We start from the raw sequence: 25,315 nt of genomic DNA, 5'->3' as shown, positions 1-25,315 counted from the left end.
TGGGGTCGGGGCAGCGACGCCAGCTCGCCTTGCCCCGGGCACGGAGCCATGCCAGGCAGGGGACGATGCCCCAAGCGAGGGAAGGGGATGGGCAGGGCGCGGATCCCTCCCTTCCCCAGGCCAGACCCCCCCGGGCACTGCCCAGACCCCCATTTACCAGGGACGGCCGGATCCTGCCGGGCACCTGGGTACCGACGCTGCATCCAGACCGAGATGCGCGCACTGAGCAGGACTTTTTGCTCTCCATGGGCTGCAGGTGATCTCCTGGCCGAGAGACCCACCGAGGGTCGAGACCAGTGCTCCCAGTTTGCAGCAGTGACCGGGCTGGGGTCGTACCTGGACAGAGGTGCAGGTGGTGATAACGCTTGTGTCGTACATGGTGTTGCTGTCGTTGATGTCATCCGGCAAGGCAGGGCTCTTCTCCGCCTTCGGTGGCAGGGTGACGGGGGGCGAGGGGTTCTTGGGGGAGAGGTTCACATCGGTGCCGTTGCCGAAGGCTTGGATGGCGTTTCCTGGGGGGGGGCAGGAGATGTTTTTTTGGTGGGGAGGGGGGTGTGTGGGCACCCTGGCGGCGGCGGGGCAGGGCGAGGAGGGGGACGGGGAAGCGCCTTACGGAGGCAGGGGTTTTCCGTGAAGTCTCGGAGGAACTTCTCGCACTCCTCCTCCATGTTGCCGCTGCCTTTGCAGGAGCACCAGGGCGAGATGGTGATGCTGGTGGTGCTGGCGTCGACGTAGTTGGGCGTCATGTCGAAGCCTGCTCCCAGGGGAGGAGAAGGACGAGGGATGAGGGGCTGCAGTGGGAGAGACCCTTCACCATCCCGACCCGCCAGCACTCACCGATGAGCCCCGCGTAGGAGCCCAGGCACGCCTGGTAGTTGTCCCCGGGGCAGCTCGTCAGGGACTGGAAGGAGGCTTGGCAGTTGGTGTGGAAATCAGCCAGCCGGGACCTGGATGCGAAGAGCAAGAGGGAGAGGGATGGGATTTCACCACTGCTCTGGGCACAGAGCAACTCAGCAGCAAGGAGCAACGTTTCTTAAAAACTAATGGCTAGGAAAAGCGGATAAATGGGATAGAGAGAGGAGATCTGAATGAGATCTAGACTCAGAAGTACAACTTCTTGTCTCGCCTCCGGTCGCCCCAGCCTGCCGGAGGGTCACAGGCAAGGGAGGGGTGCCTGCCTGCGGTGGGTACCCCACTGGGGATGAGCCCCTGAGCGTGGGACCCTCATTCCTCCACCCTTTACTACTCCCCACCTCCCCAAGCGCTGCTCAGCTGGCAGAGCACACCATAAACTTCACAACCTCATTTGGCCGCGCTGCTCCCGGCATCATTACACGACTGTAAAATTTCACTGCTTGTTTTTATCTTCCCCCTGAAATGTTAAAGCTTAGAGTGCAATTAAAATGCCTGAGGTTGGGGGTTACATTTTCCTTTCTTTTGCATCTGAAAAGGGAAAAAAAAAAAACCCAGGGGCCGAGACGCTCGTGCCCTGCCTGCCCTCGTGCCAGACTCAGCTCTGGGGGCAGAGGGAAGGCAGAACGAGCAGAGGTGGGGAGAACGGCAGCAGGAGGAATAAAGAAGGGACAAGAGGAGCAGAGGAGCTGATGTCCACTCCTAACCTCGGTCACCCCTTCTCGTCGTCTCTCACGGCTCGGTGTAACGCACAGAAAAAGCACAAGGAGCGAAGGAAGCAGAGCGATTTCCAGGTGCGCCGGTGTAACCTGGCTCCGCTGACACAAACCCACGCTTTCCACGCGATGCTCAGGGGATCTTTCTTGGGATGAACAGAATCACCGAGGTAGAAGACTAAAGGGATGGGAAGGATGTAGAAGAGGACAGACAGATGGACGGGCAGCAGTTTCCCAAACTGACTCAGTCGTTAAATGAATAGACACGAGGCTGAGTTGCGGCCCAGGCTGGATCTCAATCACGGGGAGGAACTGCTGCGAAGCAGCCAAGTTGCTGTAGATGAGACCTTGCATTTCACAACAGAAAATCTCCTCGGCTCTTTTTTTTCCACACTTCATATAGAAAGAAGGCAGCAGGCATTATTTTCTTTCATTTCCTTTTCCTTCCTTCTTAATTAAATGTCATCTTTGTCCAACCGGTGATTGAATCATCCAACAGTACCTGCCTAAAGCCTTAAGAACCGATGAAAATAAAGGGTAGAAATTGTGGTGTGTTGGTTTTGTTTGCTTTTTGTTTTTTTTTTTAAATAGGAATGATTTGTTTTCAGAAGGTTTTGACCAAATTAAACAGAGGAACAAATGAAGCAGCGACCGAACGAAGCAGAAGGGATCCGCAGCGAAACCTTACATCCTCCCAGCACTTTTCGTCGCACCCGACCTCGAGCGCGCTACGGGAGCCGGGGCGCAGGTACCGCCGAAAGGCAGCCGGCACCAGGGAGGAGCAGAGATGCTGCTGCTGAGCCCGCAGCCAAAAGCCCGCTGCAGTTACTGGGGAAAGGACAGCAGAAGGAATAAAGCACAGCTGCTCGGGGCTGGGCCAGAGCGCTGGATGCTCCGTGGGGGGAGCAGCAGCTTCCTGGAGACTTTTGCTCTTTCCAGCCATCCGTGACTGGGGCTTTTTCCAGGTCATGAGGTTTCACAGCAACCATCTTCTGCGGAGCAGCTGAGCCTCTTCTGGGGCCTCCCTGGTCCTTTGAGGACCCCAGCATCACCCCACAGCGAGCTCCCCGGCTGGGCTGGGGGTTTGGCAAGAGCGACCCAGGCACTTGGTACCTTCTTTTTGCTGCTTCCAGCAGCCAGGCGTGCAGGTTGCACTTAGTTTTCGCCTGCTGACGGGCTGCCAGCGGTGTGAACTGGATTATTTTCCCACTTACACCAGCTGCCTGACCCACTTACAGCCTCCCGACAGGCTGCAAATTTCCAAGGCAAGGTCAGCCTCTTCATCTGGGTTATTCAAGCACTCCCGACAAGAAGACAGGACTCCTGGGCACCGCTGCGCTCTTCTACACGTTGGACAAGAATAAATAGCAATAACGCAACTGGCACCACTTCTCCCTCCCCTTCCTCCTGCAAACAACTCTCACCCAGCCGATGTGCAGGTTATTTTGGCCAGACCCACATTTATTTTCCTCCCTAGTGATTTAGAAAGACACCCCCCCCGCCCATGCCAGGGGTGCAGAGGGAAGCCAAGGGCTCCCATCCTGCACCCACTCCTGGGACTCCGCAGGAGCTCCCTTGCTGGAGCTGGGCACAAAGCCCAGCGTGTGCAGAAAAGCTCTGCCAGGGGATTTTTGCGGTGCTCAGCCCTCCCTGCAGCCAAAACCAGCCTCGGGTCAAGGGGTGCTGCCCCCCACACGCAAGGTGGGCGCAGAGGGGAGAGCCCAGCGTGGGTGCTGCCGAGCAGAAAAGCTCCGACTCCGCTCCTGTCACACAATCCCCATCACAGGAAGATATTTGTACTCCCTCCTCCTCCTCCCCTCCGCAGGACGTAAAGTTTCCAACAGCATTTCCCCTCTCCCCAAATTAGAGGCGAAGGCACGTCAATTCTCTTAAAGAACTGTGGCAAGTTCATCACCAAGCGCCACGAAAATTTGTCATGCTGCTCCCCGAGGCCCTGCTCCTGGCTTGTAGCATCCTTTAAGGCAAATGTTATTCTTTTCATAATACATGACAAGCCAGCTGGTAATCTTTCCAGAATATCCAAGCCAGATGTCACTCTTTCCGCTGTATACAATGAGTTTGCAGTCGCTGGATGAGACCTCTAACTGCCAGGAATAAACCTTACTGGAGCCGGGCCATAGCTTCTTAGATTTCTGCTTTTAAGTGCCTGGGAAAAAAATAAAAAATAAAAGGAGAGGGAGCCAAGTCCATCTTAGCAGAAACAGGAGGATTTGGTGCCAAATTGCTGGCTGGCAGCTCGAGGCAGCAGGTGCGTCTGGCCAGTCTCTGCCTGCAAATGCCAGACCTGGGCTGGGAAGAGCTGGGCTGGCAGCTGGGTCAGGGATGGGGAAGGAGGAGGACGGCGTGGGGAGCTGCAGAGCGCAGCCTCGGCCAGCACGTTATTTTCCTGAAAGGCCTCCAAGTCAAAAGAAAAAAAAAAGGGGAGAATAAAAAGAGTGAAAAAGGGATTAACAAAAATTAATTATATTTATATATGCATATATCATATCCCAAACCCGCTGCAAGGGCTGAATATCAAAGTCAGGGGGTTCCAAGCTGTTTCTCTTTGATGCATCTAAAAAATATGTTTGATTTCTGGGTGAAAAGACCAGGACGATGCCAAGGGGAGGCAGCTCCGGGGATCTGGAGGCTTTAATACTTCGCTTTCTCCCCACCCAACTCCAGACACATCCCAGGGACGTGGGTCCCCGCAATGCACATACACCCCTGGAGCATATATCCCCCGTTTAGGGGACTCTGCGCCGCCCCGCAGGGACCATCCCATCAGCTCCTGGCTGCTAACTCATCTCCTCGCCTTGTTATCATGCAGGAATTCAGAGGCAGCTTGCCAGCGCCGGCAAGACACCCTCGCTCTGACATTAAAAGTTACCTACACAGCAGAGGATTTTTGATTGGGGTTCTGGGTTTTTTTCCCCGCTTGTTGGTGCGTTGCAAATTTTTTTCAGCAGAAAAATCCCCAGAACAGATGCAAGGTGCCTAATTGGGTGTTAATTGTTCCCATCACCGCATGCCTATGAGAAGTCCAAGCCCGGCACTGGTAATAACTCACCACCCATCAAAGCAAACAGTATCAGGCTCTTGAATATTTCATGCAGAAAATGTCCGAGATGCGGAGATTACTCAAGACGTGTTTTTCACAGGCAATTTACAGCGACCAAGGAAAAATGGCTTTAATAGACACGAACGTCGAGAGGCGGCTCGGAAACGCGCCTCTCCCCCCTGCAGAGCAGTGGATGTTCAAGAAGCTGTGACAACATGCAAAAACTCAGCAAGACATGAAAAACCCGCGGGCCCGCTGGGCATCCTCCTCCCAGCACTCGCTCTGCCTGCTTGTCCTGCTGGAGATGAATGCCTTCGAAGCCAGGAGATGCTGAGATTAAAAAAAATTAGCCTCAAAAACCAAGAACAGTGGCCAGGTAATTCAAAGAGCGGTGGGGATGAGGATCAGCTAAAGAACTGAGGGAAGCTGGAGCAAAACTCCACTTATCTGGATGACCCTCTACCAAAGCTAGTAAATAGTTCACAGGCGAGGAAAAAAAAAAAAGATCAATGGAAACACTTGTTTTATCCAGGAAAAGTTATCTGCCACCTCTGGAGACTGGAATCGCCTGTGCTGGTGTGAGCCAGGAGGGTTTTATTCCTGCTTTTAGCAAAAAAACATACCCCTGCGGGAGCACAGCATCTCTCTGCAGGATGAGGACTGGTCCCCATCCCAAAGCTGCCCCTCGCCAGGGAGTCGGGCGCAGCGGGAAAGAGGCAAAAAGAGAACGAACCAGAGAGAAGCAAAGGAGAAATCCCCGAAATTAAAGTACGCGGAGCTAAGCCAGCGAGAGGAGGGAAAAAAAATGGGGACAAACAGACAACAGACCAACTGCTAAGTTAGGAGCCGTTAATTAAGAAGTTTAGTTATCCGTATGTATTTTTAGGACACTGCATTTTGATTCCTCACAGATAAGAGCAGTTGAAAGACTTTTTTTCCTCTTTATTTTTTTTTTTTTTATCCTCTTGCCTGTGCTCAAACCCTATCATTACCCGGTAAGAGAAGGGAAGAATTAAACGCACGCATCATTTGATTTTAATTGAAGGACTGTTCTATTTCATTGAACTGCTAACTAAGCCGAACAGGAGATTGTGTTTACATAAGCAAACCCTGAGTCAGTATAGACTTGCTGTCACATTAAGTCAATACTTATGAAGGCTCTCTATTTAATTATTCAGTGCGAATTGACTTATTATTGTGTTAAGAGCGCGGTTAGCCTTGAGCAAGGTGGCCGGGGAGCTGAGAGATCCCTTCCAGCTGCCTTTGCATGGGGGTGTCCGCAGGGTTCTGGGGGGAACGTACCCGGGGGGTGCTGCCCCACTGGCCCCCTCCATACTGGGAAGCCAAAGCCACCAACCTCTGCAGATCTGCTAATTTAAGCTCCGATTCAGAGGCTTCCCCAGCAGGTTATTGCAGTCCCGGCTGTCCAGCCCTGGTGCAGCCGCCCGCCTCGGGGACCCACGAGCCCTGTCCCCGTCCAGACACGAGCATTGCTCCTCTCCGCCAGCTCCCAGAGCCGCTGGCAAATCCAGGAGCATTTCTCCCTCCTCCTCCTTCTTCCCAGACAACTATGTGGACAGCAGAGCCGTACTTCTGAGCCGCTCTCATTACACGGCGTAATGAGAAAGTTGAGCTGCCGCTCTGCTGTTTATCAAGGAAACATCCATTATAGATGGCATTTTGTCTGTGCTAAACAAAGGGCGTGAAGACAAGGACGTGGGTTTTAAAAAAAATGGTGGTTTGTTCCCATGTTTGGTGTTTAATCAATACGGAGCCAGCCTGGATCCGTCCCTTCCCTCGCACGCACCCCGAGCCAAGCTCGTGGGTCCTCAGGCGATGGAGCGAGGCTTCTCCTCCCCGGGGTATCGCTCCTGAATTAGCATCCCAATCCCAGCCGGAGAAAGATGGTTTCTGCAGTGCAGAAATGCACCTCGCCAAAGCACGCAGCCGCAGGGGTCCTGCGAGGAGCCGGGCAGGATCCGTCCCCCGCCCAGCCACAAATACACTGAAAATGGGGAGAAAACTCAGGCAAATTAATCATCACCCTGGTTTTGGATGCTGAGATGCTACAGCCGGTGGAGGCTGGGAAATTCTTCAGCACCAGCACCACTGAAGCATATAAGACCAGATTATTTGTGTTCCTGACTTGCTGATGCAAGATGAAAAATACAGCAAACTGCAGCTGCTGAAATCAGCTCTTTTCTCCCCTTTCCTTCCCTTTCCCCTTAGCTGAGGTTAGTGTTTTGCAAAAGGTTTTTATATTCCGGGAGCTAAAACCTGTCCATTGCAATCAGACACAAAGCTCAGGGAGTTTGTCAGGCTCCTCCATTGTGCCGGGAAAAGCTTCCCGGCACGAAAAGCTTCACAAATTGCAGCAATCTGAGCCTGATTGCTCCTGCTGTCGCGGCCGGGAGCTGGGCGAAGGGGCTTGAGGCTGGGGCATCTCGCGGAGGATTTTTAGCAGCCTCACAGGTCAAGGCCATTCAGATTGCTTCGTCCAGAGCAAAGCCTGGATTTGAGCCCAGAATAACCCAGATCCTGCACCCCACTCCCGGGAAGGGAAGGGCACAGGTTGAGCGCTCGCCTTCGCCAGGACCTGAGCCCGCGCAGGGGTGCACAGGAGCTCGGGGGCCGCATCCCGGCCCCTTCGTGTCCTCAGCCCCTCGGTGCAGTGGGGAATGGAGGGGTTGCACAGCACCCTCCTCCTCCTCGCCGTGGGGACCCTGGGTGATCCGGGCGCACTCTGTGCCGGGATGCTGCCTGCTGGTTTAAATACCCCAGTCCAAAGCATTCAGAGAACATCGCCTTCCATCAGCAGCGATGGAAGAACTGGTGGCTTTTATCTCCCCAGCTCTGTGGCCACTGAAGGGACGGGGGCTGGTGTTCAACGACCATTCACCGCCAGCCCTGAGCAGCTGGAAAGCAGCAGCAGAAAGCCAGGAAAACTTCCAGAATGACTGTTTCCCACGCTGGACCACTGATTTTCCCTCTTCCCCAACTCCTCTGCTGCTTTCAGGAAGGAAGCAACCCGACCTCAGGGTGGGTTCCCCTGCAAGGAGCATCCCCACACACCTAGCTCAGCACTGGCCGCGGCAAGAGGGCAGCAAAAACCTCCCTGCAAAGTCCCATCCCGGTACGAAGGGCTTCGCTGTTCATTAGGCCTTCAGCCGGAGGCTTAATTACGCTCGCAGCCCGTGCTGGAGCGTTATCTCATCTCCTGTCACCGCTGGGTTTTGGAGCAGCTTGCCGATCTGCTTCTGAGTTCAATGCCCTTGCCAGTCCCACAGGCAGATAAGGAGGATGAGCATCAGTCTGCAACGCCAGCCCGATAAGCACAGGCAGCGACAGGAACCCCGCGGCAGACCCCAGCCTTGCCTTGCCCACAGGCAGGGGCTCACGATGGTGGGACACGGAGGGGTTTCGTGCCCGGCTGGCTCCTGGGTGGAGGCTGGTGGGTGCAGATGCTGTGGGAAGGAGGACAAAGCCTGCACGCTCTATTTATACACATTCCCGGCACCTGGTGATGATCTTGGCAGCGGCTGCCTGCCAATGCTTTGTTATTTATAAACGCAGAGGGCCTTGGAGGGGCAGGAGGGAGAGAGGAGAGGCCCCCCAGCACCAGGCAGCCCTGCAGACCAAGCCCAGAGCCACTCGGCAAGAGAGATGCCAAACAACCAAACTCCCCCAGCCTGCACGTGGATTGAACCCCCCTGGGCTTTTGCAGAAGAGCAAGGCAAGCTGCTTGCCCGAAGCAGGACCAGCAGCACCTCAAGGGGCCCTGGAGCCACGCACCAGAGCTCGCAGACCCCCACGTCGGGTGCAGCCCTGTCTGCACAGCAGCTCCAAGCACCGAGCCCGCAGCAGGGACCTCAGCCTCACCGCTGAATGAGACCCCCTTGCACCAAGCCAAATTCACCCTAAATACGCAGCACCTCCACATCAGTTAAAACCCAACAAAGCACAAGCAGCAGCTGCTGGAGGGGTTTGCATTACCCACATGGTGACTAGACAGCCTAGACTTTATTCAGCTCCTGACCCTGGGCTTTCCAGGCTCGCTAGGGGCTCTCAGCCACTGGGAAACGCCAGGAACACGCAAGGAGGAGGAGATGAGGCTGTGGGAGAAGGGGTTCAGCAGGCGAGTATGCCCACACCCAGCTATAATTTGGGAAACCAGCCCCACAGCAATGGGAGCTGTGACTCCCTGCCCATGTCTGGGGCAGCACTGGGGTGGACAGACTCACAGCTAACGTCAAGCAGACAGGGCAGCAGGCTCTCAGACGAGTCTCTTGCTGACAACGGTTTTCCTTGACCAAAAGCTCCACATCCTTTCCCCACGGGCCAGGGGACGTGATGCCCGTGTGTGCATCAGGTGCAGCGTGCAGGGCCGTTCCTTCATCCCTGGGGAAGACGTGCCAGCAGGAGACCTCCAGATGCAGATGGAGCAGGAAAACAGCAGCGAGGACCATAAAACGCAGCCTGCGTGTGTGTGCCTGCTCCCAGGGAAAGCACAGTGCACACACAGCCCCTGCTAGAAGGCTCTGCCAGAGCCATCTCCATCCCAAAAGCCAGGGAGAAAAAAAGCCAGACCCTCTCTCACTTGCAAGGCAACATTAGTAGAGAAAAATTCTGATTTTTTCCCCGCCTTAGCTCAGGTCCCAGGCACAGCTCACCCCAGGTAGGTCACCGCTTCTAAACACTTTCACAGCTGCAAACACAAGGAGGTCAAGTGAGCTGCCGGAGCACTCAGCAGCTCAGAGCATGCCCGGGCATGGGCTCCCCGCTGCAGGCTCTTACCCCTCTTGCACCCCAGTGGCAGAGCCTAAATTAATGTAACTGCTTTAAACGGGGCGGGGGGTTGGAACAAACCCACCTGCCCAAGCCTTGGGAGCACTGCCGGAGCCCCCCTGCCAGCGCAGAGCTGCAGGAGGGGTGTGGATGGGATGGGACCTCCTCTTGCAAGCCCAGATCCATGGAGCGCATCCATGCACAGCCCCGCAACACCCCATCATGGGGAGAGAACAGCCGGGGCTAAGGCAAAACTCTGCAAACCAATGCCCGAAGCTGGATGCATAAATAAATGCCAGATTCGGGTGCTTTGCAGAGCAAAAGTGCCCGGCCAGGGCTGCCTCTCCACAGCCGGGCAGCATCCGTGCCGCTCTGGAAAAGCGCATTTCCACCTCGGATCAAACAGCCAAGGCAGCTGCCACACGCTTCCCCCTTTGGCGCTTCATTTCTTTCTGGTGGAATTTCATTTCAGGCAGGAAGGGGCTTATAATTAACGCTTGGCAGCTCCGTGGCCTCTCCGGTCCCCCTCAACACGCTGCTAGTGCAGGTTATCCCCCTCCGCGAGCGGAGGCATCTGCAGCATTTAATGTCTGAGCAAGCATCAGGCCCGCTGACAGAGAGGTGCTACCATTAATTTGGCCGCGACTCAGCGCAGCCCTGGTATCTTTTATTCATAGACATTGGCTTATTGTATTACTTTTTGATAAAAAGCCACATTCCCACGTTTCAAACACATTCGCTTGCAGGCAGAGGAGGACCTGAAGCTGTGTTATTTATTTATTTCACCACCAGGCTCTGGGAAACTCCATCACCTCGATGGCAAAAAGACCCTCCTCCTCGTAGGAAACATATTCTTTATGAGGCTGACCCAGGCCCCGCAGGGTGACAGGTTTTTTGCCGTATGAATAATGATTTTCATAATGGAACAAAAGCCTGATCTCCTGACTTTGCTCTGCCACGGGGAAAACAGCAGATTTCACCAGCCATGAAGTTTCAGCGAGGATGCTGAAAGCATGCCGAGGGATTTTGCTGCTTGCGGGGTGTGGGTGCCCCTGCTGCCACGGTGCCTTTTGCGCATTCGTCCCCTCCACAGCTTGGGGAGACGGAGCAGCCCCAAGTGGGGGTCAGAGCCAGCACCGTCCCCAGGGACTCAGCTCCACCATTCACAGCAGAAAAGCAGCTCCGTCCCCACCGCTCTGGTTCTGCCCCACGTCTCCGCCTGCCCTGAGCGCTGCCAGAGGGCATCGCCCCGCTGCAGCATCCCGGGCCAAGCACAGGGAATGGCAGAGCTGGGTTTTTACACCGGAGGTTTCGGAGGGGATCAGAGCTGGGCGGGGGGCTCGGTTTGCAGCCCCCGTGCTTGCAAACCACACGCAGCCCTGCACAAACCTGTGGGTTCACCCTACAGCCAGGAGGGACCAAGCTCAAGGCCACACCTCAGCCTCTCCATGAGCGGCCAAAACCGATGAACTCTGCCCCATTTCACACACAGAATGCAGCTGTTAGTGGAGGAGCCCCCGCCAGCAAGTGCTGCCTGGCCTTGGCAGGATGCAACCGATAAGCTTGGAATAGGGTTGTGCAACACGAGAGCGGCTGCAAACCCCCCCTCGACAGCCTGCAGGTCTCCCCACGGCACTGGGGAAAGCCCACGCAGAGCCCGGCGCAGCCCTTACCGGCAGAGATGATCCGTCCGGCACGTGTTGCGCAGATCCAAGCAGTTGGGCTTCTCCTTGTCCTCGTAGGAGCAGGAGGGGACGATGGTTTGCCGCCGGCGCTCCGCACAAGCCTGGTCCTTGCAGGAGCAGAAGAGGAGGCGGTAGGTGTACTCGCTGGGGACGCGGTCGAAGAACTGGCGCAGGGCCTTGTGGCATTTCCTCCGGCTGCAGTGCTCGGTGGCCGAGACCTTGCTGCAGGTGGAGATGTAGCCCGAGCGCAGGCGCTTGCAGTTGTCGTTCAGGTTGCAGGCTTTGGCCGCGTCGAGGCAGTGGTTGCTTTTGGAGTTGGCGGCGGGGTCCATTCCTGCCCGCAGAGCAAGGAGGAGAAGGGGTGAGCGTGGCACTGAGGGATGGGGAGATGCCACGGGCAAAGGGGCTGGCATTGGTGTCACCCCCTGGCATCCCTGGGACGGCCTGTCCCTGCCCTGCTGGCAGCAGGAAGGGGGCTGGATGCACCGCTGTCGTTCCTCCCCATCCCCCTGCCCCATTTGGAGGTCCTCCTCTAGCACAGAAGGGGTTAATGCACACTGATTGCAGTGGGGGGCAGGGGGGGGACCCGGTCAAACATTCTTCAGTACATAATTTATGCTGTGAATTTGCAAATTTTTTTTTTTCTTGTCAATTATTCAAAGAATAATTATTAATTATTCAGCCTGCTCCAAAGCAGAAAAATCTACCGAGCTGCACAGGGGCCCCCCCAGCCCCTGCATCCTCTCCCGGGGCTCCCCAAAACCAGGTCAGCCGCAGGCAGCCCCCCACAAGGCACCTGTGATGGGGACAAGGCTACCACCGGAGCCGGCCACATCCGCACTGGGAATCCCGTCGGCAAATAAATGGGGAGAGGACGGACGAAGGCGAACCACCGCCCGGGAGCAAACGCTGAATTTTCTTTTCTCTTTTTGTCAGAATGACGGATAGCCCTCGGCAGCCTAGGTGCTATTTTAGAAGCCACCTGACTGCACCAGCCAGCACACCCCTAATTTCCTCCCCTCCACAGCCCAGCCGAGTGTGTGGATTCCTCTGTTGCCTCCCAGCTTCCACTGGCAAAGACAAATAACAGCATCGAGGAATGCTTCCTAGCAGACCTATTTGTAGGGCCCTGCTAATTAGGAAATGGCAGGCAGCTGCCTGGATGAGCATCTCCCCCCCCACCCCTGCCTCCCCCAGCTGCCCATGGGGGCCGCCCCACCGGCGAGCAGCATTTTGGGGTGTCATTTGCAGCACGGGACCCGACTCCATCTCATTTTCACACAGTCTTATCCAACTTGGCGTGAGGCTCCGAGCCGGGGGCTGCCAGCGCGGCACCGCCTACGTTAACAGGTCCCAATTAAAAGGCGAAGCTGGAAGCACCCCCCACCCAGTGTCACCCCACACAAACCTGACCCACACCTCGCTGCCCTTGGGAGGGGTCTGCAGCTGCCAGGGGCCACCAGTTCCGACCTGTGTGTGACAACTGTGGGGTCTCCATGGCCCCCCTTCACCCAGGGCCAGCACCCCCCAGCTGGGTGCGATGCCAGGAGACCCCAGAGCTAGGGGGGGGACAAAGCTGTTCGGAGAGGGCCCTCGACATGCCAAACGTGCCATCCTAGTGCCGAACACCCCCTGTGGAGATCTACCGGGGACGGGGGAGCTCGATACGACATAAGCAAAGTGAATACTTCTTACGATACACGATTTATAAGTAGATCTGCCTTGAAAAACAGTGCGAGAGACAAGGTCGCCTGCGCTAAGAGAGACATTTGAGCTGACGGAGGTGAGCTGGCGCTGCACTGGGGAGCACTCCCTGCTCCTCATGGAGCCCTGTTTGGAATAAAACTGGGGGGAAAGGAGGCGAAGACAAGTCCTGCGGGGCTTCGCACCCTCCCCAAGGAGGGGACAGGGCAGAAAATGCCATTTCACAGCAGGAAACCCCCGGCCTGGATGATGCTACAGGGTCCCTCCAGATGAGGGCTGAGGATGGAGACAGCTCATGACACTGGTATGAGAGGAACAGAAGGGGAAACGATGCTTGAAGAGCATGGGGGGGACACAGCTCTCTTTTCTCCTTGCCCAGACCAGCTCCTGGTTTTGGGGGGATGCCCTGAGCACTCTCTGCACCCGGGTGTGCTGGCGGCCGCCCCGGCTCTGAGCCCTGCGAGCCGTTACCAGCCAGTGGCAGCTCTCCAGCACAAGCCTGGGATCCGTGTAAAGTGCCAGCTTATTGTCTAATCCTCCGGAGCATCGCTCCTGCCCTGCCCAAGACCTGTGGGGACCTGGATGCATTTTAATAGAGCTGATGCTTGAAAGCGCAGGGTTTCTGGGGAGCTCATTAATAAAGCAGAAGCATGAAAATTTCATGAGGTGAGAAAGAAATGGGGGCCAAGGAGCTGGGGAGGGGACTGCGCTGGGAGACCCGGTGCCACCAGCTGTCCCGTCGGCAGGTCTCTGCCTGGCTTCTTGGCACAGGATGGGGTCAGGGGCAGAGGAGGAGGAGGACAGAGATGGGGAAGGCAGCGCTGCCGCAAGCCCACTCCGTGCCGTGCAGCGTGGGCTGAGTCTGGGGGTCCGACACCCTTGGGTCTGGGGGCCCTCGGGTGCTGCTGCCCGGTGTTGGTGCCCACGCAGGCAGAAGCACAGCGTGGGGCTTGTTTCCCAACTGGATCCTCTTCCTTCTTCCCTGGAGGCTGTGGCTTCTACAGGGCAGGCTCCAGCACCCTTTGGCACTGTAGAGCATCCTCACCGCCAGCCCGGGATGCTCTGCTCCGCTGGGGGGGCCTGGGAGAGCAAAGCCCCGGGCACGGGGGGGGCGATGCTCGCTTGCGACGCTCGCTCACGGTGCCGCCAGCCCCCCCCCGGTCCCGCAAGGCGGCTCATCGAGGGCGAGAGCAACCTGAGCGCGGCAGCGTGCATCACCGCTCCCCGCACTTACACGGCCCCTTCTTTCTAGAAAGGTAAAGTAATCCCTCCGCTACCCCCAGAGGCAATCAGCAGCGCTCTGCCTCAGCCTCCTTATCCGGAAACAACACTAACAGCTCGTTTGCTTCAATCGCTTGGGCTCGGGGTCAGGGCTGGGGGTGCCGGGGGGCAGCCGCTCGCCGCTCCCACCGCTCCAGCCCCGCACGAGGGGGACAGAGGAGGAGTGGAAGAAGCGTGAAGGCCACCCCCGACGGCCACGGCACATCTCTGGATCATAAGAGCAGCCAATTCCCCCTTCCCCCAGCCCCAAAATTGCCAGACAGGCTTCCTTCTCCTCTCGCTTCGCTTTTATGAATAAATCAACCATGAGCGTTTAATCCCCCACTCCAGACACTTTGCTTTTCGTACTTTCCGGCAGCTAAAATATTTCCTTGACGCTAATGTAATCCAAAAAGGCCTGCAGAAGATGGGAGGGGGTGGTTTTGTCATCCCAAACCGGTGCTAAGCTCCCCGAAGGGAGCCTGGCAAACTGGCTTCAGGAGCGGGTGACGGCAGCGAGGGGATGAGGCGTCACAGCCCACCTCCGAGGTGTCCCCAAACGAGCCGGGCTGCACAGCCTGGGGAGGGGGCACAGCATCGCTGCGGGGTCCCCGGGGTGCCAGCACCCTCTGCCCGTGTGTGCCCCGCAAAGTCTGGGGACGCAGGGAACCCCAAAACTCTGCAGCAGCGGGTGGCTTTCGGGGAAAGGGTTAAGGAGAGAAAGAGCAAGGAGAAGGCAAGGCATTGCGTGACCTAATTTGAGGAAGGGGGGGGGGGGATGGCAGCATGGAGGGTTGTCATGGAAATAGATGGCAAAAAAAGTTCCTGAGGACGATGGTGGAGTTTGGTTTCCCAAGAGGAGGATGAGGAGGCAGAGGCATGCTCCGAAGGGCTCGCCATCCTTCTCCCAGCACCATCCCATAGCTTGGCTTGAGGCCAGCCACCCTGGGGAGGGACACTAACAGGGTCCCCCCCCAGCTTCCCCACAGACAGGGTGTCTTGCCAGTCCCAAATCTTCCAGAAGGCAAAACACCTTACATCAAGCAATGGATGGGCAGCGGGAGGGTCTGGTCCCCCCCAAGCCCGGGCTGTGCCTGCGCCTCCCCCTCCTGCCCTGCCTAATGCCGTGACACTCGGCTGGGCGAGGGGACACGTCAGCAAGACGAACGAGGGAGTTACAGGCTCTCCAGCCCACCTCAGCTATTTGAGACAAGCCCACAGTCGGAGGCAGCTGAGTCCAAAAGGTAAAAACCTAAATCACAGCCTGGAGGGAAATTGGAAGTCCAAGGAGGGGGCTGCTGCCCGTGGCTCTACTGTCACTGCTGGGCAGGGGCTCAAAGCAAGCCCCCGCCTCAGCTGGGGATCACCCGCTCCCAGCAACATCTGATCCCGCTGGGAAGGTCTGAAACAGAGAGAATCTGTCCCAAAGGGCATCAAACCCTGGTAGCACTCCAGAACCAGCCCCTACATCGCTCCCCTCTGCCAGGCACTGGCACCCCAGCCAGCTGCAGGGGGGCACGTGTCAACCCCGGGGATGCTCAAGGCATCGGGTCTGGGGTGACAGGGAGAAGAGCTGGGCAGGAGAGTGGCCATAGGAGCTGGAGGGGCAAAGGACCAAGCCACGGGGGAAGGAACTGCAGGTTTTCCTCGTCAGGGAGCTCGGTAGCAGGTCTACGTTCATGAGCAAGAGAAGATAAAACAGCAGAAGCATGTTGCTTTTATTACCTGAGAAAATTGAAGCAAGTCTGAATATATCAGAGAGACGAGAGGTGACCGGCTCGTAGGGGGAAGCCTCATAAAATTCTTCTCCTAGGGTGGGAGGGAAGAAAAAGAAGGGGGAGAAAAAGCAAATTAAAAACCACAGCAAATAACCTCAGCCACCGCGGAGGCTACGGCCGGACGCAGGCACCCTCCCGCCATGGCGATCTTCAATTTGGGAAGGGAAAACCAAAAAGCATTTAAATCACTGCCCTGCAATGAAAGGAGAAGCCCATTTTGGACCAACTCAGCTTAATTCTTGCTGGCTGGAAGTTTGTGGCCGGGCAGGCAGGTCTGCGGTGCTGCCTGCAGCTGCCTGATGGCTGGGTCCTGCTGCAAGCTCAGCTCCTTCTGCAAGTCAGGTTTGGCAGCGGCTGTGTTCAAACTGACCTCAAGAGTTGAGGGGATTTAGATTTAAAAGGTCAATGTTTCCTGAATACGTCCACAGAGGCTGGGCCAGCTGCAAGCTGAAAGTTTTATGGTCTGTACTCAATGCTGGTTTATTTTTTTTCTTGTTGCAAAAAAAAAACCCCAAAAACCCATTTGCCTAAAAAAACACTATAAAGATTGTTTTCTGCTCTGCTCTGCCTCTGATGCATTTTGGGAAAATGGAAATATTTCAGTGGGGGAATGCAGACCCTCATCATTTGAGCACCAGAGCATCCCCACCACCCATCCACCCACGCTGCACTCCTCCAGGGGCTCCTCCGTCGCAACCCTCACTTTCCAGAGGGAGCTCGAGCACCGTCCGTCTGTCCCCAGGCTGGGAGCAAACCCCCTCTCTCCCACCTCTCAGAGATGGAGAGATGCTGCTTCTGATGCTCTTGCTGCCTGCCCTGCATGTATCACCAGAAAATGCTGATTTCAGGAGAGCTGGCCACGGCTCGCAGGAGAGAAAACTCTCTCCTTAAACCCCAGCAGCCACAAGGAAAGGAAAAAAAAAAAAGTATAGAAATTAAAATCAATGGCTGGACTTTGAAAGCCCCAGTCAGAGGCTGACCAGCAGCCTGGAACATCGATCTCCGCTGTGCCTGGCAGCCCTTTCGGTAGGATCCCTGCCTGCACCGGGTGCCCTCACTGCGGGCGAGCCTGGGCTGCCCCGGGGACGGACACCGGCAGCCCAGACCGCTCCAGCCCACACATGCTCTACCGAGTTATTATTAGCCCAAGGCGGCCGCATTTATCCCACATAATTAAGGAGCCACTTGAAACCCTGTGTAGGAAAACAAGCTCATTAAGAGGCGGGGAGCAACGCGGGAGGGCTTGCTCCAAGCCCAGCAGCTCCTCAGTGGTGTTCCTTGGAAATTTGGGGGCGCAGAGGTGGGTGGCCAGCCGGGGAGACCCCGGTGGGATGCCAGGTTGGGCTGCCTCCAGCGGCCGTGGGTTTTCAGCCCATCACCCCACGCTTGGCCTTGCCACCTCCGTCAGGGTGATGCTACATGGGGGCAACAGCCCCCCCCGGCGCCAAGGGCAGCTCCTGCTCCTGGTGCTGGTCACGGGGAAGGACCCCCGCTCCGGGCAGCCTGCAAAGTCCTCCAGCATCAGGCCAACCGTTCCCTTCGCCTCGCCGGGTTTCCTAATGCTCCGATGACAAATAGCACCTTTATTAAAGTGCATTTAGGAAACACTGTAACCTCCCAGTATATTGCTTTGCCAATGCAATAAATAATTAAATACTAGCTGAATCCTGCTGCTTGCTAGGAAAATTACTGAGCATTAAAAGGGCAGTGGACTTTTCTTGAGCTCGCTGAGATGCAATTAACCTCCAGGAAGGAGGCTGGAGTGAAAGCAGTCCTCCTTAATGGCAGGGACAGGTTAGCTCCTGCAGCCGAGGAGCTGGACGGGAGGCCACCAGGCACAGCATCCTCGCTGAACAGCAGAAGATCAGGGTCTACCTTGAGCTCCTCACTGCTTTTACACTCACTGGTTTATGCACGTTAAAGCTATGAGCTGCTGGATCTCCCCAAAGCTTCCACCTCTGCTTAAGACTTGGTATAAACACTGCTTTTCCCACCTCCTCCTCCTCCTCCTCCAGGTACAGGTCCTGGAGTACCCATCAGGCAGTAAAGCATCCTTCATTCATGTTTGTAAAACCCTCTGAAATTACTGAATCAAGGCTGCTAATGAGGGGTAGAAAACAATTAAGCAGTAATTCCTGTTCTGGGTTGGTTTTCGGGCTCACTAGTCCCTGTGCTGACCCAGATTTGAAGGCAATTTCACCCCGGGGGGGCTGCATGCTTGGGTACAGCTCCCCACATCCTCGCCGCTGCCGCCAAAGCCCTCCCAGCACCACCACCACCTCCTCTGGCTTCGGTCCCAGCTCAGGAGGGAGGTCAGAGACCTGCGCCCGCTGCGGGAACGCGGCTGCCAGGGCTGGCGGCTCCTCCGCAGGCTCCAGCAAATGAACCCCTTCAGCTCAAGCCGCTAAAGGAGGTGGCTTTCAGCCGGGGTAATGAAACAGCAGAGGAACAGGCATTTTTACAGGCCCAAATCATGGGTGGGAGCAGGGCCAAGCTGCCAACGCGCTTGGTGCCGCAGGTGGCCGAGGGTCCGTCTGCTCACAGGCTGCAGGGCGGGTGGGCGCATGCCCTTGCGAGGACCGTGCTGCAACTCAAGGGCTCTGGTACCGGCAGTTTTGCACAAGCTGAAGCTGGATTTGAGCTTCCACACGCAGAGCCAGACGTAAGCCCATTAAAGGGATCTATACTGTTAAACTGGCTCTGCTCCTCTCCAGTCTGGGGCCAGCCGGGCGCTGGCAGAGCTGTGCAGGGGTGGCAGGAGGGGGTAGGGCCCACAGCGCAGCAAAGCAAACACCACCAGCATCAGCACCGGCTCCAGCTGAGCCCCTCCGAGCTGGTTGCTTCCTCTGAGCACAAAAAGTGCCCCTCTGCAGCCCTGGACCAGCAGCATGAGCCCCCCGGGGCAGCCCCAGCCCTGGTGATGCCCCAGGGCAAGGGGCCGTGGGTGAAGCCCACTGCCTCCCCCTGCCTTTAGGCAGTAGATAATCCTGCCTTCAATGAACAAACCAGCCCTGGGCTAGCAAAATCCAATTTCAATTACCTGCACTGCTCCAGCCTCTGATTTACTCCTTCGCCAGGCTGCAATCACAGCAGGCTCTGGCGCATCGCCCCTCCGCAAGGCGAGACCCCAGCGAGCCCTCTCTGCTGCTCCCCAGCCCACAAACCCCACCGGAGCGAGGGCTAATGGGGGGCTGGGGGGGGGGCAAGGAGACAGCGACAACCTCTGCGCCCCAAGAGATCCCCACAGCTGGTATTGAAGTGCAAAGCCATGCCCCAGCCTTGCTTCCCTCCGCACCCCATGGGCACAGCTCCTCTGGGGCAGGCAGAGGGAGGGAGCCCAGCCGGAGAGGAGCCCTGCCCCGGCTTGCAGGTGCTCGGATGCCCAGGTACACCAGCTCTGCCATGACAGCGACCAGCTCTTGCTGCAAACACCCCCCGCCTGTTTCTCCCTTGCCCTGTGCCCACGCTGGGCGCACCAGCTCTCAGCCTGGCCCCCATCAGCATCCTCTGAGAAAGGGGGGACCGCCTGCCTTTCCTGGGGTGCCCATGCAGCCCAGGGCACTGCTCAGCCCATTTTTCCTAGAGCAGCGAGGTGCCCTCAGAGCTTCCCAGCCTCGAGGCAAGTCAGGACCACCTCTCCTCCAGCACCCTCCTCCCCACTGCAACCCCGCAGAGCCCTGCCCCGTACCTTCGGTCAGCCCCAGGTGTATACTCCAGTAGATCTGAAGGCACTGAAGCTCCTTCTTCATCCCTCGCTTGCAACGGCAGTCATAGAGGGGGCTCTCCTGCAGCACCTCCAGGGCTGCCTGGCATTCCTTGTTGGCCAGCATGGTGTTCCTGTCGCGGCCGGCCAGGCACTGCCGCAGCGTGCGGTACCGGGAGCTGCAGCTGGGCTCCGCCGCACACAGCTCGTTGGCTCGCACGCAGTCCACGGGCACCCGCCAGCCATGGGGGTCCTGCCCCGGTGGGGACGGGGGACCAGCCAGCGAGCGGAGGATCTCATCTGGGCGAGGGGCAGGGGAAGGAGAGACGAGGGCAGAGAGAGGTGAGGGAGGGCGACCAGGTGGGGCGAACCCCTCGAATCCCCTCCCTGGGACCCCACACATCAGCCCGTGCCCAGCCACGGTCCCCGACCGGTCCCTGGCGTTCAAGCCACCTTTGGGCCCTAGCGCGGGGGAGCATCCTTCCGTTGTGCCTAAAACGAGCCTGGCTGTGTCCCCAGCCATAACCCCACCGGGGGCTGCTAAATTCAACTAAATTCAGCCAATGGCCTGAAAAAGCAAGCGGGATGTCACAGGGCACCCTGGCAAAGGTGACGTGCCCCGAGGCGTGGGGCGGGGAAGGTGGAGGGTTAACCCAACGCCTCCGCTCCCGGAGACACATGATGCCACGGGACTTTCTGTTTCTTATTAAAACCAAACAGGCAAATAAACAAACGCAGCATGTTTCCAGCCCTGGTGCTTGGGGACACGAACCTCCACGCACGACCTCTCAAGAGTCAAGGGAAGCAGAAAGCCCATCCAAACTCACTGAGCACGTTGCTGGTTAAGTTTTTATTTTGCAGCTCATCGTTTTCAGGCCCGCCACGGGATTTTTAGGGCATCTGACTCATGGGTTTTTGAGCACTCGGGCTTGGCAGGGCTGCAGAACGGCTGCAGCTCGGTACAAACTCTTCTTCCCCGGGGATGGCCTCCTGCGTGCCTCTATGCTAGCCGCCCCTCGGGGTGGCAACCGTCCAGCTCACCCGGCCCAGGCCCATGCACAGCCACTGCCTGCTCCTTGGACCTTCCCCTTCCCTTCCCACCCCAGCTCTCACGCTATTTCTATCATTTTATAATTTTCTTTTGGTTTTTTTTGAAATAAATACTTGCCAAGTCAATCCCAGGCAAGGCCACTGGCCCATCCCACCACGGGTGCATGGGGAAGGGGGACAGGCTGCGCTGGCACGGCTGGTCCCTGCCATGCCTGCACCAGCCAACTGATGGGGACGGGGTGGGAAGGACCCCCTCGCCGCTCCCGACCCCCCCATCTGCCAGCTCGCAACCGTAGGCAGGAAAAGCCCTGGCGCAGGCAAAGATGGGCACAACGGGACCTGGTGGGCACCCTGGGCTGCCCCGCAGGGTGATGCAGGGGGAGACCCCACCTCATGCAACACCCACCGCTGGCCCCGCGCCCAGGGGAGCAGCTTCCCTTTCCCCTGGCTGCCACATGCAAGGGCCACAGGGGCACAGCAAACCTCAGCCTCCAGCTCCCAGCCCCTTTCCAACCTGTGGCCACTCGGCCGGGTACGGCAGGGGGACAGTGACACCTACAGGCATGTGACAAGGGCCACCCGTGTCCCCCCCACCCACCCACCAGGACACGCAGGCAGCTCCCACGCTTGGCACGCAGCCCCAGGAGCGGCTCCCCGACACAGGCAGCTGCCTGCAGGCAGGGTTAGTCCCCTGCCACCACCCTGACACCCGTCCCCTGCCACCTGCGGGGAGCAAGGAGCCACGGGAGCAGGCGGCCACGCACGCCTCTGCCCACCTCGCCGAGTCGGGCCACGCTCCTGGGGCCACGGGGAGAGGAGAGGGGATGCTCGGGGCTCGGGCATCTCTGCAGGAGGGACGGGGCAGTGCCGGGGGTGAACAAGCAGGGCAGGCAGCAAGCCCGGGTGGAAACACCTCCGCTGCCTGCGGTCAGGCCGAGGAACAGATCCCATCCTCATCTTCGGCCGATGCCCCCGAACAAACACCGTTGGGTTCAGAGAGGTCTGGAGGGTGTCTGGGTAACCAGGAGCCGGTGCAGAGCCCCTACACCCACGTTAGATCCAATTTTGGGAGGCACATGTCCCTTAGGAAGGCCCTCCTCGGCCTTTCAGGATTATATTCCACAGGGGAGGCGGGCAGGATCCATAGGAGGTGGAGGCACGCTCCTGACACACAGCCTGGACTGGTGGAGGAGAAACAGGCATCCCCAAACGCTCCTCAGGGCAGAAATACCAGCTCTTCGCCATGAGATGGACGATGATTTGGTGCTTTGAGTAGAAAGGGGCCAGCTCTGCACCTTTACACACCAGGAAGCCCCAGCCCGAGGCACCCAGCACAGCAGCTGGGACAATCTGCTCCTGCTGCAGCCGTCAGCCCCAGGGCAATCGGTTCCCAGTCACTGAGAGCCATCCCACAGCTCCACCATGTGCCATTCCTCCTCCGCTGCCCTCGCCCAGACCAGCCGCAGATCTGCCCGGTGCTCGCCCTCTGCCCTGAGCAAGCCCAGGTCTCAGCTCCAATTCGGTCTTCTCCAGCCGATGCCATGAAGCCCCTTCCCAAAGCCTCTCCTCCATCCCGTCTCTGCTGGCTCCACAGGCCTCCGAGGCAGGGACCGGAGGTGCTGGCGGGCAGGCAGGGAAAGGAGACAGCCTTGCCCTGGTGCAAAAGGCGCTGGACCACATGGAGCATCCTTGCGAGGGGCCCCAGCGCCCTCGGTGGCACACCCCAGGGCCGGGGTGGGCACTCGCTCGTGCCGGGATGGGAAGCCCAACAGTAAATCCACCCACCGGGGAGCCGGCGGGGATGTGTGGCGGTGAGTTGGCCACGGCCTCCTGGCTTCTGCTGCCTTGCTTCCGCGGCTCACAGACTGTGGGGTGCTGCGTGCCCCCTCGGCAGCCCCGGGACTGTGCCTGCAGCATCCTGCACCGCGTCCAAGCCGGGAGCGCCAGCAGACACCGGAGCACGGCACAAAGCCATCCCGCTGGAGGAGGAAGAGTAGGAGCAGTCCTTCCCCGCGGTTCACAGCCTGCACAGGAGAGCTCAGTCCCCCCAAATCCAGGCCTGGCTGCTGCGTAGGTGTTTTTTCCTGGGGCTCTCCTCTCCTCCCAGCTCGCAGCACTGCCAAGCCAGGTCGAGCTCCGCAGACCCCCACAGAGAGGCAAGGTGGGGAGTTTGGATGGAGGGGCAGGCTGAGGGGTTTTTTCCTACCCAGAAGAAATCACCTCACGGACACACACTCGCTAAACTCATATCAATAAAACATCTGCAGAGAATTTAAACCTAATCCCCAGCAGTCTCCAGGGTGTCAGAGCACAGCAAGGATTTGCAGGCAGATACACAAGCCTCCGACAGTCAGCCAGCAAACAACACGATGGCCCGCTTTCCTCCAGCTCCCGCAGCTTCCCCCAGCAGCCTCGGGCTGCGTTGCCTCTTTTCTATCTATAATACATGGTTCCTTTTACTGGTCCTGCCAGAAACCTTTGGACACAGGCAGCTTCAGAGGTAAATATCTATCCTCACCGTTTGACTCAAAAAGAAAAATACTGCTCAGGAACGAGCAGCCTCCCAGCCTGGCCGCTGTGGCAGAGATCGCTCTCTCCCAAGCAAAGGGCTTTTTTGGCTCCTAAAAAAGAAGAGCCCAGATGTGAAGAGCTGGGGTTCCTCTGTGCCGGGCCCCGCTCTCCGGGGCTCTTCACGGCGAGGCCACGTGGTGGGGGGCTGCTTTGGGAAGCAGCAGGGTGAGGTCCCCTGGGCACCCCATGCCTAATCCTCAGTCTGGGGGTACAGCTGCCCAGTGATAACTGCTCGGGGTGTTGCAGCTCCTCTGGCTGGGGGGGACAGCCTCCCCCCCTGCACCCAGGAAACCTTTGGGGCACCCAGGGAAGGGCGCAGAGGGTCTTGCTTTCATGCAGCCTCCCCTGTGAGGGTGAATGGACCTGGGTTTGGATGCCTTACTGGAGGTCCCTGTCCACCAGTATACAGGGTCATACTGGAGATCCTTGTCCTCCTGAATCTCGCTCGTGAGACGTCCAGCAGCGAGTCAGACATGCGTACAAAGGCCAGCGGCCAGCTGCACCCCCAACCAGCGCTGGAGCGCCCTTCCCCACCCCTGCCCAGACATCTGCCCGCGTGTGCTCCCCACCTTGCCCGCAGAGCATCCCTCCTTGCTCTCTCTGGCTCAGAAGGCAGGGCTCGTGCCCCCCTGCCGCGACACTCCCCGGCACGCTCTGCTGCTGGCAGGTAATGGGGAAGGGCACCCCAAATCAGCGCTCAGCCCCCCGCCGCTCAGGCCTGTGTCCCACCCCACACAAAGGCATGTGAGGCACCAGCATCCCCCCTGCCAGCACGGCACCCCTTCCCCTCTCCAGCCTGGGATTGTGCTGATGAGGAGGGGAGAGGAAGAGCCTGTGTGTCCCCCCTCTTCCATCCAGGGAGCAGAGCCCTCCTTGGGGCTGCCGAGCACCCCGCGCATGGTGGTCCCTCTGCCTGCACCCCCAGCCCCGCACCGTGGGATGCTCTGGAGGGAGGTTTGCTCTGCCAACCTTCAAGTCTCCCTCAGCACCTCCCCGTCCCTTCTCCCCGTCCTCGCAGGCAGGGTGACGCTCCTCCAGCCCCGGCGAGCTCCGCAGAGTTTTTTCCGGGCGCTCGCTGCTGCAGTGTGCTGGGCATCACACACACGCAGGCACCCATGGGGAGGCAGCGGGGCGCGGGCGCTGCCCTGACAGCATCTGGACCACGACCGAGACACGGTCCTGCGTGCACCCAGCCTCGGAGGAGGGAAAAAAATGAACCTTTCTCATTTCTTTCCTTTTCACCCCAGACCCACCACAATCTCTGACTTCTCCCCCTTTTCAGCTGCACCTTCCGCGTCTCCGCAGGAGGCTGCCCTAGAAATGCTACGCTTTCTCCCCGGCAGAGACAGGGCTCCCAAATAACTCACACATGATCTAAAGGAACACGCACGAATTGCAACGGAGGGGACAGCGATTCCCCGCGAGCGCGCACACACACGCAATTCGCTCAACTTTCCCCAACCGATTCTCCACGCCGAGTTCCCAGGCACGGCGTGGGAAGGGGTGGGGGGGGGGCCAGCAGCCACGGCTGGAGGGCGCTGGGAGACACGAGTGGGTGGGCGTGGGGGGAGATAGAGGGGTAGAGCTCCTCCGAAATGCAAATCCATGTAGGTTGATAAGGAAAGAGGGGATTGAAGGCGAACAGGGCTTTACTGCCACAAGCTGATCGCGGCTCCTGTGGATCGCGATCGCGGCCATGCGGTGCCAGAGGCGGGGGGCCCCCGGATGGGGGGTTGGGGTCTCATCCGTGTGCCCCCTCCATCAAAGTTTGGTAGAGAATAGGAAAATAAAGTTGACCCTAGTTAAAATCCTTGTCCCTTTCCTGATGCAGACCCAGCAGCGCCCATCTCGGAGGAGCACCGGGCCCCCCCCTCAGCCCCCGCAGCCCCTCACCACCCATGGGAAGGACATGCCACCTCTGTCACCCTGCCCTGGCAGGCGACAGCAGCCCCCCCCACCCCCTCCACCCCCCCCAGCCTGCGGGCGTTCCCCCTGGGGTCACTCACCTACGAAGAAGAGGATGCAGAAGGCGTTTGCCAAGATCATGTTAGTAAATCCACGCGTTCCTTCACGTGTGCAAAAATTTAAAA

At 58.2% G+C, this 25,315-nt stretch overlaps 1 protein-coding gene across 1 annotated transcript in view; it reads right to left on the bottom strand.

Annotated features, from left to right (window-relative positions):
• The window catches only part of GFRA2 (GDNF family receptor alpha 2), a 28,047-nt gene extending 2,732 nt beyond the window's left edge, over nt 1-25,315 (bottom strand). The window contains exons 1-7 of the mRNA XM_064472676.1: nt 25,232-25,315; nt 19,590-19,904; nt 15,849-15,932; nt 11,148-11,493; nt 838-947; nt 614-754; nt 337-512 (exon numbers count right to left, since the gene is read on the bottom strand). Coding sequence (XP_064328746.1) covers nt 337-512; nt 614-754; nt 838-947; nt 11,148-11,493; nt 15,849-15,932; nt 19,590-19,904; nt 25,232-25,271 — 1,212 coding nt within the window. The 5' untranslated portion in view covers nt 25,272-25,315. The remainder of the gene's footprint in view (nt 1-336; nt 513-613; nt 755-837; nt 948-11,147; nt 11,494-15,848; nt 15,933-19,589; nt 19,905-25,231) is intronic.

The sequence above is a fragment of the Phalacrocorax carbo genome, chromosome 24 (genome assembly GCF_963921805.1).
Source record: "Phalacrocorax carbo chromosome 24, bPhaCar2.1, whole genome shotgun sequence".
Lineage (NCBI taxonomy): Eukaryota > Metazoa > Chordata > Aves > Suliformes > Phalacrocoracidae > Phalacrocorax > Phalacrocorax carbo.
Note: the sequence above shows the minus strand (reverse complement) of the source record. Positions and strands in the feature narration are given on the sequence as shown.